The 20,749-nt window shown below is 41.3% G+C and overlaps 1 protein-coding gene across 2 annotated transcripts in view; it reads left to right on the forward strand.

The window, feature by feature from the left end:
* The first annotated feature begins 2,184 nt into the window (after positions 1–2,184).
* arhgap5 (Rho GTPase activating protein 5) overlaps positions 2,185–20,749 on the forward strand; it is a 47,245-nt gene continuing 28,680 nt past the window's right edge. The window contains exons 1-3 of one of the 2 annotated variants that reach the window (XR_013547737.1): positions 2,185–2,838; positions 4,215–8,120; positions 9,361–9,496. Coding sequence is in view for 1 of the 2 variants with exons in the window: in XM_078406524.1 (XP_078262650.1) it covers positions 4,398–8,120; positions 9,361–9,496 (3,859 nt within the window). In the remaining variant the exon portion in view is untranslated. The remainder of the gene's footprint in view (positions 2,839–4,214; positions 8,121–9,360; positions 9,497–20,749) is intronic. The other variant, XM_078406524.1, reaches the window with a different exon arrangement.

Below are 20,749 nucleotides of genomic sequence, written 5' to 3' on the forward strand. Positions count from 1 at the left end.
TTGAGACCCGAAACGTCGCCCATTCCTTCTCTCCAGAGATGCTGCCTGTCCCGCTGAGTTACTCCTGCATTTTGTATTCACCTTCAATTTAAGCCAGCATCTGCAGTTCTTTCCTAAATCTAAAATTGTAGATGGTCGGCTAAACAGTCGCCAAGGCAACGCTTTCCAGTTCTTGAAATGTACTCACAGAATACAAAATACTCAGAACTGCAGATAGTGGAAATCTGAGACCACGGAAAGTGCTGGTAGTACTCTGCAGGTAAATTCATACCCGCTTTAAAGGGTTTACTCATTCATTCTACAAGGTTAATTTTTGTTCTGATGAATACTGATTTATTAGAAACATAGAAAATAGGTGAAGTAGGCTATTCGGCCCTTCGAGTCAGCACCGCCATTCAATGTGATCATGGCTGATCATCCAAAATCAGTACCCCATTCCTGCTTTCTCCCCATATCCCTTGATTCTGTGAGCCTTGAGAAATATCTAATGCTCCCTTGAATACATCCAGTGTATCTACTGTCTCATCCGGAAGGACTGTTGGGATCCCAGGATGGAGCAAGGGGGGAGGTTAGGCATAGGTGTTACAGCTCCTACATTTTATTGCCCGGGGAAGCAGTCTGGGTGGGGAGGGATGAGTGAACTAAGGAGTTGCGGAGGGAGCAGTCTCCGTGGGAGATGGATAGGGGCGAGGATGGGAAGATTAGTGGCGACATGATGTTGAGTTGACGGAAATGTTGGAAGATTATGTATCGGATGCGGAGGTAGGTGGGGTGAAAGGTGAGGACCAGGTGAACTCTATCCTTGTTCCATCTGGGGGGCAGGGGAGCGAGTGAAAAATAATGGGATCAACTGGTTCCTTACTATTTGAACACGTCTTCCCATTCCCACACTGACCTTTCCGACCAGGGCTTCTTCCATTGACAGAGGGAGACACCACACAAACTGGAGGAACAAAACCTCATATTCCACTTGGGTAGCTTACAACCAAATGGAGAGTCTGGATGCAATGAGCAATGCAGCACTAGCTGTCCTAGAAGGACTCCAGCCACACCTTTGAGACCTGGTCACCACACCCTCCAGGCAACAACCTCCGCAGGAAGGCCTGGGTTCAACTGAATAGGCTACGAACTGGTGCTGGTCGCTTCGCAGCCAACATGAAAAGATGGGGCATTGCAGACAATGACCTCTGTCCTTGTGGTCAAGTACAGACCAACAAACATGTCCGAAGGGAATGTGCTGTGACAGGACCTCCCTGCCACTATCCCAACTTGATAACCCCCAATTAGAGACTTACCTCACCAATTGCCACTTTTGATTGTTGTAGTTGACATAAGAAAGAACCAAATGGTATGAATATAGAATTCCCCAATTTTAGGTTACTACATAATCCTCCCCCTCCCTTCCAACCCCTTTACTCGTACCTACTTCTCCCCTCCCACTTACACTCCTTCCTCTAGTATCACAATTCGCAACTCTGCATTCTACACAACGTCACCTGGTCACTGGCCTTCGTCCAACTACCCACCTAGCAAAAAAGCTCATCTGCATCAACCTTTCACATGTCAGACCTTGTCCTGCCCTCCTTTCTCTTCCAGTTTCTCCCCTCCCTCTGCAATCAGAAGCGTCCTGATCCGACACGTCACCTATCCATAGACACAAAAAGCTGGAGTAACTCAATGGGTCAGACACCATCTCTGAAGAAAAGGAATAGGTGACGTTTCAGGTCATAAGTGAGAGAAGCAGAATTAGGCCATTCGGCCCACCAAATCTACTCTGCCATTCAATCTATCTCTCCCTCCTAATCCCATTCTCCTGCCTTCTCCCCATAACCCCTGACATCCGTACTAATGTTCTCCACATATTGCTGCCCGACCCGCTGAGGTACTCCAACACTTTTTTTGTTTTTGTTTTTGTAAACCAGCATCTGCAGTTCCTTGTTTCTACGTAACGTCTGCAAATCTACGGCAGGCAAAAAAGGAGGAAAATAACACCGAGGAGTACTTTCATACCGAGGAGCTGCCTCCCCATTTCTCTTGCTTGTACTTGTAGCGGCGGACACAGCCGTACCTTGCTTCCCATACGTTCCTCCAAACATGGGGACGGACTTCGAAGGATTTCTCGCATTTTTAAGTACGCCGCAAGAATCCCCCTGAACACTGCCCCGCGGACGCGCACCTACACAGTTGCGCCCGCCTCTCTTCGTTTCCCTGTGCGCGGTGAGAGCGGGAGGAGCTTCCGCTCTTCCTCCAGCCGCCAGCACCTCCCGCCGTTGCAGCCGTTGTGAGGCGCAGGAACGTCTCGTGGATCGTGCCCGTCTCGTGCGTGGGGGTCGCGATTGTGCGCGAGCCGGGTTGCCGTTGGAAGAGCGTCGTGTCCGTCACTGCAGCGGTGCCGCGGCTGCTCCTCCTGTCGTTGTTCGCAGGGGGAGGGAGCGACGAGACGAGTTTGCTGGAGGAGCCCAAATAGCTGGAAAAGTTGTTCCCGTTCGGTATCCGCCATTTCACTTTGGTTTGGCCGCTCGGCCGAGAAGAGCAAAGAAGAAGGGAGGGGGGGAAGGAGTGCAGGCGAGAGAAACTTGTTTCGTGCGCTGTGACGTGTTGCAGATGCCGGGCGTTTGGTCAAAAAAAAATCGAAGCATCAAAAATATATTTGAAGAAGAAATGGCATGGGAGGAGGAGAGCTGAAAAAAATATGGTAGTGGCAGTGGCGGCTGACCACGTCAGTTGCAGTCACAACGAAAGGCTGTGTTAATCCCGGTGCGAGAAGGCAGGGGAAGGAGCCGGGCCGGAGGAGGCCGCGGAGGGGAGTGGAGCGCAGCTTGGCAGCGACCATGTTGGGTAAGGGGAAAATCCGGATACAATGGAAAGGACGGTGATCCCGGGCCCGCGAGTGGGAATGTAACGTTGAGTATTAGGCACCCCCTCGGCTTCCATTCAGACTCGCTCTTCGACCGCTGCGATTGTTCAGTGGCGGCAGTGAATATTTTGTTGTTGTATTAATTTCCCCTCGTTCTTTTGGAAGGGGAGGGGGGCGGGGTGACTTATTTTGGTGAGGTGGTGGTTGGTCATGAGAGCTAATTTTTCCCTGACCAGTTCTGGAACCAGTTTTTAAAGAATTCCTAAAATATGTAATGGCAGCGTGATGATGTAACCGAATTGGTGTTTATTCGATTCGCACAAGTATTTATATAGACATGTATATAAAATGTACAGATTCCTGATTTCTGCTCTTATTAGGGGAGGGTATTAAGCCTTTTGAAGATGTCTGTTGGAGATGACATTGGAGTGCCCATTACTCGCTAAATGATTTTTTTTGCGTGTTTTAAAAGTGTCCTGAAAAGGGAAGCTCTGGAAATTGTCACTGCCAATTTATGCACCATGTTCAATTCCATTTTTTATTGGTCGGGTTGAGTCACATATCCGACATAGTAAGTTCCATGGAATGCTGTGAGATTTTTAATAAATGTATGTACAGCAGAATAGTACTTTATAAACCTGCCATAACGCACTGAGTGAGGCTCGGCAATCCATACGTTTTGGCTGCGGTGAAATTGCCGCAGCTGTGCGTGTAATTTATAACCTGAGACTTCTTTCCTCTTATTTGTTTGTCCACCTGAATCTATCAGATGAACAAATTTAAGTGAATTTTTATGATGCATTTTATTTTATTGCAAAATTAAAAGGAAAAAATTCTAACTAAAATTGTAACTACGTAACTGAAAATATTGCGAGAATCCAATACTCAAGGACCACATTGCCTTCTATGAGGTAGCCATTATCAAGTAATGAAATGAACTGTATTTAAAAGTCAAATTGTTAAACACCTGAAACATTCAGATAAAACAAACATTAATAAAATATTTTCGTTTTTAACATTTCACCAATTACATATTTGCCTTTGAGTAATTAATCACCTGCTGTTATGTATTTTGGGTGTAAATCTAAATTTTCTTCCCCACTATTATGCCTCTTATAATTTTATATGAAGTTCTATTTCCTTGTCACTTCCAAATTTCAGCCATGCATTTTGTACTTGATGTAATATTTACTTAATTTCATGTAGATTGTTGAAGTAGATCAAACTTTTCCCTGGATTGCTCATCTTCATTTGAATTTGCTACAATTGAATGAAAGTTACCAGTTAATGATTTGATTTTTGGGACATTTTCTTCCAATATTTGAACCTTTCAACTGATTTTGTTTGTTTTAAACAGAACTTAAATGTTGAGGAGCTATGGATAGAAATAAAATTCAGAAGAAAAATGCATTTTCAATGGAAATGGACCAGTATGAATTGTCTCAAATCGAAGCAGTGACCTTTTATGTGTGAGTTTACTACAAAATAAAGCAGCACATTCCAATGTTGTGTTCAAATTTAAAGGGATGACTGACAAAATATGATGGCAAAAAACAAAGACCTGCGTCCCCCAACATACAGCATTAGTGTGGTGGGATTATCAGGGACAGAGAAGGAGAAAGGTACAAGTGGTGTTGGAAAGTCCTGTTTGTGCAATCGATATGTGCACCCAAAAGCTGATGATTATTACCCAGAGCATACCTCAGTACTCAGCACGATTGATTTTGGAGGCCGTGTTGTCAATAATGACCATTTTCTGTTCTGGGGTGACGTAAACCCCACAAGTGAGGAAGGAACTGAATATAAAGTACAAGTCATTGAACAAACTGAGTTTATTGATGACCAAACATTTCTGCCTCATCGGAGCACAAACCTACAACTATATATAAAACGAGCAGCTGTATCAAAGTTGCAATCAGCTGAAAAGTTAATGTACATCTGCACTGATCAGCTGGGTTTGGAGCAAGACTTTGAGCAGAAGCAGATGCCAGATGGTAAGCTTACCATTGATGGTTTCCTCTTGTGCATTGATGTGAGCAAAGGGTGCAATAGGAAATTTGATGATCAGCTGAAGTTTGTGAATAACCTTGTTGCTCAGCTGGCTAAAACAAAAAAACCAGTTGTTATCGCGGCAACAAAATGTGATGAATGTGTCGATCACTATCTGCGTGAAGTGCAGGCTTTTGCAACCAACAAAAAAAACATGCCTGTTGTAGAAACTTCAGCACGGTTTCATGTGAATGTGGACTTGTGCTTTGCTACTTTAATTCAGTTGTTGGATAAAACGCGGGGAAAGCCGAAGATTATTCCATATTTGGATGCTTATAAGCAGCAAAGGCAACTTGTTGCATCAGCAACAGACAAGTTTGAAAAGTTGATTGTCCATGCTGTAAAAGATTATCATGCAGATTGGAAAACGATCAGTAATAAATTGAAAAATCACCCTGATTATGAAGAGTATGTAACGCTGGAGGGAACAAAGAAGGCAAAAAACACATTTTCTAAGCACAAAGAACAGCTCAAACAGGAACATGTTAGAAAGCGACGGGAGGAATATATCGCTTTGTTACCAAAAGCTCTTAATATACTTCTTTCTGAGCTTGAGGAAATTGAAAAGTTGAACTGGTCAGAAGCTCAAAGTATTTTGGAACAGAGCCCTGACTTTCCTCTCTGGTTTGTTGTGTTGGAAAAAACACCCTGGAATGAAACTGACCACATTGATAATATGAATGATAAAAGACTTCCCTTTGACCTCCTTAGTACATCGGAGGGAGAAAAGGTTTATCACAATCACGTGCAACATTTGATTTCTGAGAGGCGAAGGCTTGAAATGAAAGAAAGATTTAAGAAGCACCTTGAAAAGGTACAGTTCATTACACCTGGGAAGCCCTGGGAAGATGTATTGTGTTTTGTCATGGACAATGAAGCTTGCAAGTTTATAATTGATGCTGATCGTCGAGAGGTTTACAGTGGACATCAACGAGAAATAGTTGAAAAAGCAAAAGAGGAATTCCAGGAAATGCTTTTTGAACATTCAGAACTTTTTTATGATCTAGATCTCAATGCAACACCCAAAATGAGTGAAATTAATACAGTTCTAAGTGAAGAACCAAGATACAGAGCTTTACAAAAACTTGCACCAGATCGGGAATCTCTTCTATTAAAACATATAGGATTTGTCTACCACCCAACTAAAGAAACATGTCTAAGTAGTCAGAATTGCATGGACTTAAAGGTGGAACAATTACTTTCTACCAGTCTTATACAGTTTGATAACAATCGGCCAAACATGTATCAGGATAGTGCCAATATTGATAAGCTTATCCTTGTTCTCTTAGGTAGGGATGGGCTTGCACAGGAACTAGCCAATGAAATCAGAGTGCAGTGTACTGATGATGAGTACACTTTGGATGGTAAGATTTATGAACTGGATCTTCAACCAGTGGATCTCAACACTTTTGTATCATCTGGTCTGACGACAGTACATCAACCTCATGGCTATTTCTGTGTTTATAACACTACAGAGTCACTTAGTTCTATGGCAGATTGCATAGAACGGATCAGAAGTGAAACTACCCCAAACAGGAAAGGCAAGTTTACAGCCAATCTTTCATTTACGGTTATATTAGCAAACCAGAGAGACATTGGTAGCAAGAACTTGCCAATTTTAAGACTTCAAGGACAGCAACTTGCCAATAAGTTGCAATGTCCATTTGTCGATGTACCGTCTGGAACCTATACTCGCAAATTTCATGAATTCCAAATAAAGCAAGCTCTGAGAGGACTCCTGGAAGCGTTGAAAAACAACTTGAATATTGTTAGTCCTTTGCCCAGTATTAAAGATCTGTCAGAAGCTGACTTGAGAATTGTAATGTGTGCCATGTGTGGGGACACATTCAATGTTGACTTAATTCTTTCGCCATTCTTGGAATCTCAGTTTTGTAGTGCTGCTCAGCCTGGTCACAGTAATTCACTTCTGCTTGAGAAAATCATTGGTGAAAAGCGTAAAAGAATCCAGATTACAATACTTTCATACCACTCATCTATTTGTGTTCGAAGGGATGAGTTAGTCCATGGGTATATTCTGGTTTATTCAGCAAAACGAAAAGCCTCCATGGCAATGCTCCGTGCCTTTTTGGCAGAAGTGCAGGATGTCATTCCAGTTCAGCTTGTGGCAGTTACTGACAGTCAAGCTGATTTTTTTGAAAATGAAGCAATTAAAGAGTTGATGACTGAAGGTGAGCACATAGCGACTGAGATATCTGCAAAATTCACTGCTATTTATTCTCTATCACAATATCATAGACAAACTGAGGTATTCACACCATTCTTCAGTGAAGTTCTGGAGAAGAAAAATTGTATTGAAAATTCATATGTATATGACAGCACCAGAGAATCCACTAATGCAAGTGAGGACTTTTCCTTGTCTTCTCGAGCAAGCTCTCCAGCTTGCAATTATTATCTTGATTCAGAAGATGACAATGAAGCACCCCCACCATACAGCCCCATTGGGGATGAGGTGCAGTTGCTTCCATCATCCAATGATCGTTCCAAACATCGATCAGATTTTGAAGGGCCCGAATATCCAGTTCATAGCAGTCCAATTGTTAATCAGGAGAACCATAAAGTGCCTCCACCCATCAAGCCCAAACCTATTGTTACGAGGCATGACGTGAGAAAACTTGATCCAAATCTGGTGAAAAACATTGAACAAGTAATTGGTAAGAATCCAAAGAGAAACAATCGAGCACCATTTGGCCATCCAGATGATCTAGATCCAACTGACAATTACTCAGTCCCAAGAGATTCTTTGTTAAAACCTAGAGTGGTTGATGAAATATATGCCATCCCCCAAGATTCTAAAACTTCTAAGATCATAAAAAAGTCAACTTTGATCGGAGGAAATAATTCTCAAGGTGAAGTAGAAAATGGCTTAATTGATCGATTGTCAAAGCAACCAATAATTCGGAAGCCTTCAAAGTACAAATACAAATCCAAGACTCTATTTCGAAAGGCTAGATTATACTATAGAAGGCGAGAACGCTTTGATAGTGACGATGAAACTGGGCCATCTTCACGCAAGCCAAAGAAAGGGAAAAACCATCGTGGGAGTGAGGAAGATCCTTTACTGTCCCCAGATAGTTGTGGGAAAGCAGGGATTGATAACCCTGCTATTGCTTCTGATCCAGAAGTTGATGATGTAAGGAGGCCTAAGAAAGATAAGAAATCAGCAAAACCAAAGCAACAAAAGCCAAACAAAAAGGTAAGTATTTAATTTCAAATGTATTTTAGTTACCAAGTTGTCCGAATTGCAGGCTGCTCTGATTCAAACCAAATGACTAACTTTCATGATTACTGAACTGCACTCTAAATTGGTTTTATTAGGCAAAGCAATCTGATATTTAAGAAGTAACTAGACGACCCGTGGACCCATTTGGTCCAAACCTCTCCTGCATTGGTCTGCAAGGGGAACCCTCCCCTCCCCCACTCCAAAAGCGCACAGCAAGATCCCAGGGTATATCCGAGGCTGTGGCAGCCGGGGAGTCTCTCCCGGGGCGGGCGAGGGGGGAGAGGAAAGGGGAGGGGGAGCCACTCACCCCGGTCCCAGGCAGCCAGCAGTCGGAGAATGGCTGCAAGGCACTGTGCCATGTTCGTCCTGCCGGCAGCCATCTTTGACCTTTTTTCTCCGCCGCCGCGCTGCAGCACGGGAGGAAGGTCAAGCGCGGGGCATGCCTGGACGGGCGCCTGTCCTCCCGGCGTTGCCGTGCAGGCGCCCAGCAATCCTCCCCCATTGTGATGCCGTATTAGATCACAATGGCGATCTCAAAATAACAATCTCATATATGACCCATTGGGTTCCCATTGTGACGCTGAACACAGAAGTATTAGATCAAAATGACGTCCCGTTCACAGTATAAAGTTTATTAAAGTTTATAAAGTGAATAACTTTAAAAATATAATGAAACTTGATACTGCACAGCATAGGCGAATGGGTGAGTAAGCTGGCCCTAAAATTGTTGTATGAACATTTATTTTGGTAAAATGAGTTCTGTTTTTTCAGTCCTACCACTTCTATGTAGGAGCATAAAAAATGGTCTGACAATGATTTAGGTATCAAACTGTTATTTTGTGTCGATGTCTTTTTATATTGATTTTATTGCATAATTTGATCATTTCTCTTTGTAATTGCATTGTTTTTAACTATTTCCAAAAAAAATTGAGGATTGACCAAGTATGTTAAATATGTAAGTCTTTGGACCTTAAAGGTAATTTCTAAAAGTGAAAAGCTGCTGATGTCAGCCTGATTTGAGTAATATTTCAGCACATTCTTCAAATTTGCTTTTGTGAAAAGCTCAATAAATGTCTGGAAATTTCTTTTCCAGAAGTAGCAATATTGTTGAAGTGTCACAGTAATGTAAATGCTAAGAATGAAAGCTTGTAAAGTTCTACCTTGATTTATACTTAATGCAAATATGCAAACATAATTGAATTACCTTTCAAAGGGGCAGAAGCCTGCACTACCCGCAAGAAGAAATTGGGAGAGTAATTACTTTGGGGTTCCCCTTGAAGAAGTGGTTACTCCTGATAATCCTGTACCAGCTTTTATTGAACGGTGTGTGGAGTACATTGAATCGACAGGTAGGAATGCACATTATACTGGAACTGAAATCTCATGGCACCGACAAAGTGTTTGTAAAGTTTGAGAATCTAAATGGCATAGCATTCTAATGTATCTCTAGAATCTCGGGAAAGGATTCACTAGAAGGGATTCCTTCCATTTTAGTAATTCCTCAATTTATGAACATAAATTGATAAACAATTGCCATTGGATTTGTAAAGAGTTAATTTTTGAATGAAGTTGTTCTGCTGTAATTGAAAGAGCTTCATGGGTAGGACTGATGATCAGATGGCAGGAACACAAATCTGTGTAAATGATAGTAAAACTTACAACTAATCTTGGATAGCTTTTCAACACATAAAATCAATTTGATTAAAACTAATTAATTTCTATCTTTTTTATTAAAATGACCACAATGTATGGAGATTAAACTGCAAAAGTTTAGTTTAGGATTTAGACATGCAGCATAGTAAAAGGCCCTCGGCCCTCCGAGTCCACATGACCAGTGATCATCATCTGTTCACATCAGATCTATGTTATCCCACTTTCTCATCTGCACCTTACACACTAAGGACAATTTAGAGGTCAATTAACCAACAATGTGGGTGGAAACTGGCAGGAATCCATGCAGTCACAGGGAAAACATGCAAACTCCACACAGACCGCACCTGAGGTCAGGATCACACCCTGGTCTCTGTTGTTCATATCATATCATCATATATATACAGCCGGAAACAGGCCTTTTCGGCCCTCCAAGTCCGTGCCGCCCAGTGATCCCCATACATTAACACTATCCTACACCCACTAGGGACAATTTTTACATTTACCCAGCCAATTAACCTACATACCTGTACGCCTTTGGAGGCAACAGTTCTCTCAGCTACGTCAAAAGGTAAAGTTTAAAAGTACATTGGCATATTAGATTGACACTGAGATATGAAATAAATTTCCAGGCCATTTTGGTCCAGGTTTTCTTTATGGAAAGGAGTGGTGCATTACTGGAAAGTTTGCAAGCTACTCTTTGGGAGTTTCTCTGTCCACTATATTGCACTAACCCAGACTTTGACATATGTCAGAGTTCTATTTAATGCTAAATTTCCAAGGGCTTCTTAATTGAATTGTTGGTCGGGTACCTACCTGCTTTTCCCTGGACTGATCACATTCGCCTACTGCTTTTCCCTGGACTGATCACATTAGCCTACAGCAGCAGGGAGTTGCTGGAGCATTAGTCTTTTGCAGCAAATGTTTTGGCTTTGTCAACAGAGTACTCTTGGTGAGAATGAAAAGGAATTGGAGCTGGAGCTTTGTCTTGTAAAGTATTTTGTTTTTTTATAGTTTTAATGTCACAGTTAGAAGGTATTAAAATTGTTTAAAGAAGTTCTGAAAATTGTAAAATATGAAGTTCTTTTGAGCATTCAAATAATTTCAAAATGCTAACTGAAAACAAAACGTCAAAGATTTTCCCTTCCCATTTCAAAATTCAACAATCTCCAAAGAAATGAATGATGTCTGTCCTATTCCAGCAAGATATGAAACTCCTTTCTAAATGGATGTGGCAGCATCTTTCAGTTAGTCCAAAAATTAAAGTCGGATTGTATAAATCTGGAACTTAGTAGTAATTTCATTGAGACTGATGGCAACAGTGAGCAGCATTTATACAATACAATATACAATACAATATATCTTTATTGTCATTGTACAGGGGTACAACGAGATTGGGAATGTGCCTCCCATACGATGCAATAAATTAATTAGCTAGTCAGTATTAATTTAAACAACCCAATGAAACAAATTAGAACAGTTTTAAAACAGAATAAAGTGCAAGTAGATCTGTGCTGGTTCACAGTTACTTGTAGAACTAAAGACTATTTGTTTTCACCATAATACGATTGCATGCAATACAGGCATTCCCTGACTTATCTAAGCATTGTTCAGCATATTAAGGGTGAATATGAGGTGCTGTCCCTCCAGTTTATGTTTGACTGACAGGTCGTTATGGGAATAGGAAGGGGAAATTAAATGGATTGCAATCTGAAGTTCTCGGTATTGAAGTGGTTGCCTAGTCTGCGCTTGGTGTGTACAGGAAGCCACTCTGAGAGCACCTAATGCAAGAAACGTTTCAATGGATACTTGTACATGTCAGTAGTTGACTCAATTATCCGGTGATGGAAATTATTGCTTCAATGGGTAACGCAAAACGCAATAAAATGGCATCAGAAGTGTGGCTTTGTTTCCCAAAATATTCAGTCGTGTTTGGCTTGCCTTTTATGTAATGTTTATTTGCATTCATAAAAATAGTTTAGCATTCAAGGATTATTAATGTTGTTGCTCAACGTAATCAAACAAAGTCTCGACACAAGAACTGCAGTGTGAGAAACAGTCGTTTTTGGCATTTTGTGTTGTATTTATAGCCTGACTAAATTACTTAAATTCCAAAACTCAGTCAGCTTGAATAAGTCCTGAAAAAACTTGAAAGGATTACCCACTATTTAAAAATTGAAGGGAGGGAGAAAACAGTGAAAAACAATCTGTTGACCAGAAGTGGATAGTTAGGAAAAAATGGTAATCTATGAGATGATCATGAGTTGGAAACTGATAAAATAATTCAGCAGCGTCAGTGAATTTATAAAGGGAAATCATGTTTTACTAATTTGTTGGTGATTGAGAATGTATCTTGCAAAATCCATTTTATTTGAGAAAAACGCGTTTTATAATTTGCAAAGAAATCGTGAAATATTGCTGTACAAAGGCTGACGAAGGAGTCAAAGATTGCAAAAGAGAAGGCATGTAATATGGAAAAGATTAGTGGGAAGCTTTAAAAACTAACGGTTGGCAACTAAAAAGCAATAAGGGGAGGACAGATGAAATGTGAAGGTAAGCTAACTGATAATATAAAAGTGTGTAGTAAATGTTTTTCAGGCATATAAAGAGTAAAAGAGAGGAAAGAATGGATTGGACTGCTAGAAAATGACAGTGGAGAAAAAATAATAGGGAACAAAGGAATGACGGATGAACTGAATACATTTTTTTTGTGTCAGTCTTCATAGTGGAGGACACCAGCAAAGTACCAGAAATTGAAGAAAGTCTGGGGGCAGAAGTGAGTATGGTTGCAATTACTGCAGGGAAGATGCTTGGGAAGCTGAAAGGTCTGAAGGTGAATAAGTCACCAGACCAGATGGACTGAAAGAGATAGCTGTTGAGTTTATGGAGGCATTAGTAATGATCTTTTAAGAATCACTAGAGTCAGGAATAGTTCCAAAGGACTGGAAAATCGGAAATGGAACTCCACTGTTTAAGAAGGGAGGGAGACAAAACAAAGGAAATTATAAGTCAGTTAGTTCAACTTTAGTGGTTGGTAAAAATACTTGGAACTACGTGATAAAGTAGGTCAAAGTCAGCATGTTTTTGGTAACGGGAGATCTTGGCTGACCAAATGGTTGAAGTTTTTTGAGGAGCCAACAAGCAGGAGAGACAAAGGAGAGTCAGTTAATGTTGTTTACTTGGATTTCCAGAAAGCCTTTGAGGTGCCACACATGAGTCTGCGAAATAAGATGGGAGACCACAGTATTAGAAGCAGGATAGTAGCCTGGATAGAAGATTGGCTGACTGGCAGAAGGCAAAGAGTGGGATTAAAGGGGGCTTTTTCTGGTTAGCTGCCGGTGACTAGTGATGTTCTGCAGGGGTTGGTCCGCTACTTTTCACGTTGTATGTTAATGACCTAGATGATGATGACCTAGATGATCGTGCTGAGGAAGCAGGGAGTCTAGAAGAACTTGGGCAGGTTGGGAAAGTGGGCAAAGAAGTGGCAAATGGTCTACAGCGTAACAAAGTGTATGGTCGTGCACTTTTGTGGAAGGAATAAAGATGTAGACTATTTTCAAAATGGGTAGAAGATTCTGAAATCGGAAGTCGAGGGGATGGGATTGCAGGCCGAATCAGTGGTAATGAAGGCAAATGCAATATTAGCATTCATTTCGAGGGGACTAGAGTATAAAACAAGGAGGCTTTAGATGGCGCTGGTAAAACCACATTTGGAATATTGAAACAATTTTGGGCATCGTATCTGAAGTGGATGTTGCTGGCATTTGAAAAGGTCCAAACGAGGTTTACAGGAATGATCCCGGGGATGACTGGATTAACACATGTAGAGCATTTGATGGCTTGTACAAACTGGAATTTAGAAGGATGAGGGGGGACCTTATTGAAATCTACTGGATAATGAAAGACTTATTCAGTCTAGGACCAGAGGGCACATCCTCATAATAAAAGGACAAACCTTTAGAATGGAGATATGGAAGAATTTCTTTAGCCAGAAGATGATGTATCTGTGGAATTCATTGCCTCAGAGCTGTGGAAGACAAAACATTTGGTATTTTTAAAGCAGATATTGATAGGTTCTTGATTACTAAGGGCTTCAAAGATTAAGGCGAGGGCAGGTAAATGGGGTTGAGAGGAAAAATAGATCAGCCATGATCGAATGGTAGAGTAGACTCAGTGGGTCGAATCGCCTAATTCTGCTCCTATGTCTTAGGGTGTTATGACCAATCTCCTATTCTGAAAATGCAACCACTGGTTTAGCAGAAGGAAACATCAAAATCACAACTTCTCTCTCAAATTCCGTAGGTTTTGCGTTTCAATAAGATTGTTCACATGTCCCAAAATAGGATTTGGCCCTTCAAGCCTGAGGTTGATCAGCAAATAAAATCATGGCTGATAACTGAACTTTTTGTTTGTTGTTTATTATGGGTTTTGCAGAGTACTATATTTACATATCTATTGTGTTGCTGCAAATAAGAATGTCATTGTTCGGTTTTGGGATATACGAAAATAAAACATGTTGGTTAGGCAGCATTTGGAGTGTTGCATGCAGTTCTGGTTGTCCCTTTACAAGAAGGATTTGGAAGAGGCGCAGAGGAGATTTACCAAAATTATGCTCGGATTAGAGGATATTAGCTGCAGGGAAACGTTGGGCTCTGGAATGCCGGAGATTGATAGAAGTATATAAAATTATAGGAGGCATTGATAGGGTAGACAATTGGAACCTTTTTCCCAAGGTGGAAATATCAAATACTAGAGGGCGTAGCTTTAAGGTCAGAGGGGCAAAGTTTAAGGAAATGTGAAGAGCATCTTTTTACACAGAGGCTGTTTAGTAACTGGAACTTGTTGCCAGGAGTAATGGTGGAGATGAATACAACAGTGGTATTTAAGATACTTTTAAATAGGCAAGTTATTCAGAGAATGGAAGAATATGGATGATGTTCAGGCATATAAGTTGGTTTTGGCATCATGTATGACCCAGACTTTGTGGGACGAAGGGTCTGTTCCTATGCTGTGATGTTTTATGTTCACTTAATCACAGAATTCAGGTTCTTTGAAATCTACACTGAGGTTAAGAGAAATAACAATAGGGACATATTAGTGTTTACTTTGCACCCTTTCCACTACCTCAGCCACCTCATTGTTGCCCAATACATGAGGGAACCTATATTTAACAATTTTTTTAGTGATCATAATATGATAAGTTTTACTCTACAAATTGAGAGGGAGAAGGGAAAATTGGAAGTGTCAGTATTACAGTATAGCAAAGGGGGTTACAGAGGCATGAGGCAGGAGCTGGACAGATTTGACTGGAAGGAGGCCCTAGCAGGGAAGACGGTGGAACAGCAATGGCAGATATTCCTGGGAACAATGCAGAAGTTGCAGGATCAATTTATCCCAAAGAGGAGGAAAGATTCTAAGGCGAGTAAGAGGCACCCGTGGCTGACAAGGGAAGTCAAGGACAGCATAAAAATAAAAGAGAAGTATAACATAGCAAAGAAGAGTGGGAAGCCAGAGGATTGGGGCTCTTTTAAAGAGCAACAGAAGATAACTAAAAAGGCAATATGGGGAGAAAAGATGAGGTACGAGGGTACGAGGGTAAACTAGCCAATAATATAAAGGAGGATAGTAAAAGCTATTTTAGGTATGTGAAGAGGAAAAAATAGTTAAGGCAAATGTGGGTCCCTTGAAGTCAGAAGCTGGGGAATTTATTATGGGGAACAAGGAAATGGCAGACGAGTTGATCCGGTACTTTGGATCTGTCTTCACTAAGGAAGATACAAACAATTCCCCAGATGTTCTAGTGGCCAGAGATCCTAGGGTGACGGAGGAACTGAAGGAGATTCACATTAGGCAGGAAATGGTGTTGGGTAGAATGATGGGACGGAAGGCTGATAAATCCCTGGGGCCTGATGGTCTGCATCCCAGGGTACTTATGGAGATGGCTCTAGAAATTGTGAACGCATTGGTGATCATTTCCCAATGTTCTATAGATTCAGGATCAGTTCCTGTGGATTGGAGGGTAGCTAATGTTATCCCACTTTTTAAGAAAGGAGGGAGAGAAAACGGGAAATTATAGACCAGTTAGTGTGACATCAGTGGTGGGGAAGATGCTGGAGACTATTATAAAAGACGAAATTGCGGAGCATTTGGATAGCAGTAACAGGATCGTTCCGAGTCAACATGGATTTACGAAGGGGAAATCATGCTTGTCTAATCTTCTGAAATTTTTTGAGGATGTAACTAGGAAAATTGACAGGGGAGAGCTGGTTGATGTGGTGTACCTCGACTTTCAGAAAGCCTTCGACAAGGTCCCACATAGGAAATTAGTGGGCAGAATTAGAGCACATGGTATTGGGGGTAGGGTACTGACATGGATAGAAAATTGGTTGGCAGACAGAACACAAGAGTGGGGATAAATGTGTCCCTTTCAGAATGGCAGGCAGTGACTAGTGGGGTACCGCAAGGCTCGGTGCTGGGACCGCAGCTAATATACATTAATGACTTGGATGAAGGGATTAAAAGTACCATTAGCAAATTTGCAGATGATACAAAGCTGGGTGGTAGTGTGAGCTGTGAGGAAGATGCTATGAGGTTGTGTGAGTGAACGGATGCATGGCAGATGCAGTTTAATGTGGATAAGTGTGAGGTTATCCACTTTGGTGGTAAGAATAGGAAGTCAGATTATTATCTGAATGGAGTCAAGTTAGGAAAAGGGGACGTACAACGAGATCTGGGTGTCCTAGTGTATTAGTCACTGAAAGGAAGCATGCAGGTACAGAAGACTGAAGAAAGCCAATGGAATGTTGGCCTTCATAACAAGAGGAGTTGAGTATAGGAGCAAAGAGGTCCTTCTGCAGTTGTACAGGGCCCTAGTGAGACCGCACCTGGAGTACTGTGCAGTTTTGGTCTTCAAATTTGAGGAAGGATATTCTTGCTATTGAGGGCGTGCAGCGTAGGTTTACTAGGTTAATTCCCGGAATGGCGGGACTGTCCTATGTTGAAAGACGAGCGGCTAGGCTTGTATACACTGGAATTTAGAAGGATGAGAGGGGATCTTATCGAAACATACAAGATTATTAGGGGGTTGGACACGTTAGAGGCAGGACACATGTTCCCAATGTTGGGGGAGTCCAGAACCAGGGGCCACAGTTTAAGAGTAAGGGGTAGGCCATTTAGACAGGAGATGAGGAAAAACTTTTTCAGTCAGAGAGTTGTAAATCTGTGGAATTATCTGCCTCAGAAGGCAGTGGAGGCCAATTCTCTGAATGCATTCAAGAGAGAGCTAGATAGAGCTCTTAAGGATAGCGGAGTCAGGGGGTATGGGGAGAGGGCAGGAACGGGATACTGATTGAGAATGATCAGCCATGATCACATTGAATGGTGGTGCGGGCTCGAGGGGCCGAATGGCCTACTCCTGCACCTATTGTCTATTGTCTCCCCAAAAGCTCTGGAGTTCCAGAGAAAACAATGCATGTCTGTCCAACCTCTCCAGACAGCTTTTACCCCCTAATCCAGACATTATTCTGATAAACCTCCTCTAATAGGGTTATATGGAAGAACAAAATATTATACTATTTTCCAAAGTTTCCACATCCTGTAATGGGATGACCAGAACTACACGACATACTCCAAATTCAGCCTAACCAAAGTCCGAGTAAGTAGCATCATAACTTCTTTGTATGGAATTTAATGACCTATGAAACCAAGCATATCATGTGCTTCTTTACCATTCTATCTGCTTGTGTTCCCATTTTCAGGAACTTCTGGATTTGGGCCTCAAAACCCCTCTGTACATCGATGCTGTTAAAGGTCAATTGTTTATTTTCCCTTTAACGCTTGACCTCCCAAAGTGCAACACCTCACTCTAGCTTGGATTAGATTCCAGCTTCCATTTCTGCGCCCACATCTGTAGCTGATCTATATCCCACTGTATTCCCTGGGTATCCTCACAATTCATCACCCCAGCAATCTTGGTGACATCTGCAAACTTACCAACCAACGTCCAAGTAATGTATATATATGTATATATCGCTGCAGAGGTCCCAGCAAAGATTCTTGTAACTCTACTGGTCGTAGACCTCCAGCCTGAATATTGTCCTTCACCACAACCCCTGTTTGCGATCAGAAGCAAGTTCTGAATCCATATGTTAAACCCGTGCACCTTAATCTTCACTGTTCTCAATTCAGCTCAATACAGAATTTTGGTTTAGTCATATCAAAGTAAAAGCTGATTGAAGGGATAGTGGAATGTTGGCTAAAGGACAGGAAGGAAAGTTAATGGCAAATTATTTGTTTTTCAGATATTGGTTGATATTGCAGTGTAACATGTTGGTCTGTTTTGGTCGGTAGACATGGTAGATGAGATTTAACAAAACTGAAATGAACTACTTTTTTCAGAGAGGATTAGGATTGGGTCACGTGAACTAACTAGTAAAGTATGTGCTGGAATTGTGTGTATTGAGACTGCACACACACCACTCTTTAAAGATAACAGCACAAATTGAAAAACCTGTTTAAAAACATGAATGATACTTATTGAAAAGAATAGAATACTAAAACCTTGTTAAAACAAAGGAAGACGGGATTGTTTTTCTTGAAGAGATTGAGGAAATTGATGGAGAATTTCAAATGCGGACGTAACTTTGACTTGATTACGATGCCTCTTATTTCACTGACAGATATCAGTAGCAGGACACATTTCAGCTTTTTGTCAAAAACTGGATGCAACCAACAGTGTATGTGTGTGGGGAAGGAGGGAGGGATATTTATTTTGCATTTGCTGTGACTAATTTTACGATGGAAATTGAAATAGTTTTGTCATCTTTGAATGTTGTGTGGCTCAAGGACCCAGTACATAAGAGATGAGATGGAGGAAGAGCCATTGAACAAATTTGCAATGATTATGTTTGAGAATGGATTGGTTTACATATGATTTTCTCCAATGGTCTTGTATCCTTAAATTAATTGTGCAGTTCTGACTCTGAAGGTTGTGGATTCATTCAATGACAATATTAAATCATCTAGATGTGGTCCAACATGGCATTGAGGGAGTGTAATATTGTTAGATCTACCATCTTTTAGAAAATTGATAAAAATGAGGCATTCAACACACAAATCCCATGATAATTTATAAAAGTCGAGCAGGTGAAAATTTTCAGTTATTGTCGTACTGAAATTGATTAATAACCAAAAAGGTTGAATAAACCAAAATTTGGTAACTACAAGATTGATGAGTGCAAAGCCATCAAATTGTCTAATTGGATTTCAGCAAGGCATTTGATAAGGTTCCAAATGCTGGGCTGCTCTGGGAGGTTAAATTGCATGATATCCAGGAAGAGCTAGCTGACTGGATAGAGAATTGGCTTCATGGAAGAAAGCAGAGGGTGATTGTGGAAGGTTGTTTTTAGACAGGAGACCTCTAAACTAAACTAAACCTGTGACAAGAGGTGGGCTCATTGCGGTTGTGGTTTATATCAACAATTTAGAAGAGAATGTAGAAGGCGTGATTAATAAGTTTACAGTAATGTGGGTGGTATCATAAATAGTGATGATGGTTATAGCAGGATCTTAATCAGTTTTGCAAGTGGGCTGAGGAATGGTTAATAGGGCTTAATGCAGATAGGTGCGAGTTCACAGTGAATGACAGAGTCTGGAGTGTTTTAGAGCAGAGAGAAATGGGAATGTGGGTGAATAGGTCCTCAAAGTGGCGTCGCAAGTAGATAGGGTATTAAAGAAGTCTTTCAGTGCATTGGCCAACATCAGTCAGGGTATTGAGTATCGAAATTGAGATGTTATGTTGCAGGTGTACAAGACGACGGTGAGGCTGCATTAAAGTATTGTGTTCAATTTTGGCACTCTGCTGTAGGACAGATGTTAGGCTGGAAATAGTGCAGAGAAGTTTTACAAGGATGTTGCCAAGATTTGACATTGGGCAGGCTTGAACTTGATTCCTTGGAACGGAGGAGAATGAGGGGTGGGTGATCTTACAGTGGTGTATAAGATGATGGATGGGATAGGGTGATTGCACAGTATTTTACCCAGAGTAAGGGAATCAAGAACCAGGGGACACAAGGTGATAGGGGAAAAGATTTAACAAAAAAAACAAATGTGCAAGGGCAGTTTGAGATTGAGGAGGAGATAATGAGGCTTTTGAAGAGCATTAAGGTGGTAACCCAGGTTATTGAGAGAGGCAAGAGAGGAGATTGCGGGAGCTTTGACGAAGATATCTGTGTCAAAGACAGTGCAAAAGCCAGTGGTATAAAAATTCAACAATAATAAATGGGGACAGAATGAGCAGCCATCGAAGCATTAATTGAGATCAAAGAAAGCCAACAGTGATTCGTCAAGGCATATTGTGTATATCAAACTAGATATTTCTGCATGAAGTCACAGAGAATTGAGGATGGAAATGTATTTAACATTTGCAACCAAAGACCATTTTATAAAGTCCCATTTAAAACAAGCTTGTCATCAAAATTGATGATCATGAAATTCAAGGGCCTAAGCAGACTTAAAAAAATTAGCTGTTTTTACGTGTAATCCTTGGTGGGGTAGAGATGCCCCACCCCCCCTATTTAGTTTCAAGCCCAATCTACAGCCCTAGTTATGCGATTTGCCAGAACCCTGATACCAGCACGGTTCAAGTGTAGTCCGTCCCATCGGAACAGCTCCCTCCCTCCCCAATACATGCCAATGTTCCGCAAATTTAAACCCACTTCTCCTGCACCAACCTTTGAGCCATGCATTCAACTCCTTCATCTTCCCAGCACTATGCCAATTCATGAAGCAATCCAGAGATTATTACCATTTCATAGTGTCTTATACAGTGTGGAAATAGGCCCACAGTGACCAACATATCCCATCTACACTAATCTCACCTGCCTGCATTTGGCCCATATTCCTCTGAAACTGTCTATCCATGTACTTGTCTAAATGTTTCTTAAACGCTCTGA

The sequence above is a fragment of the Rhinoraja longicauda genome, chromosome 10 (assembly GCF_053455715.1).
Source record: "Rhinoraja longicauda isolate Sanriku21f chromosome 10, sRhiLon1.1, whole genome shotgun sequence".
NCBI lineage: Eukaryota > Metazoa > Chordata > Chondrichthyes > Rajiformes > Arhynchobatidae > Rhinoraja > Rhinoraja longicauda.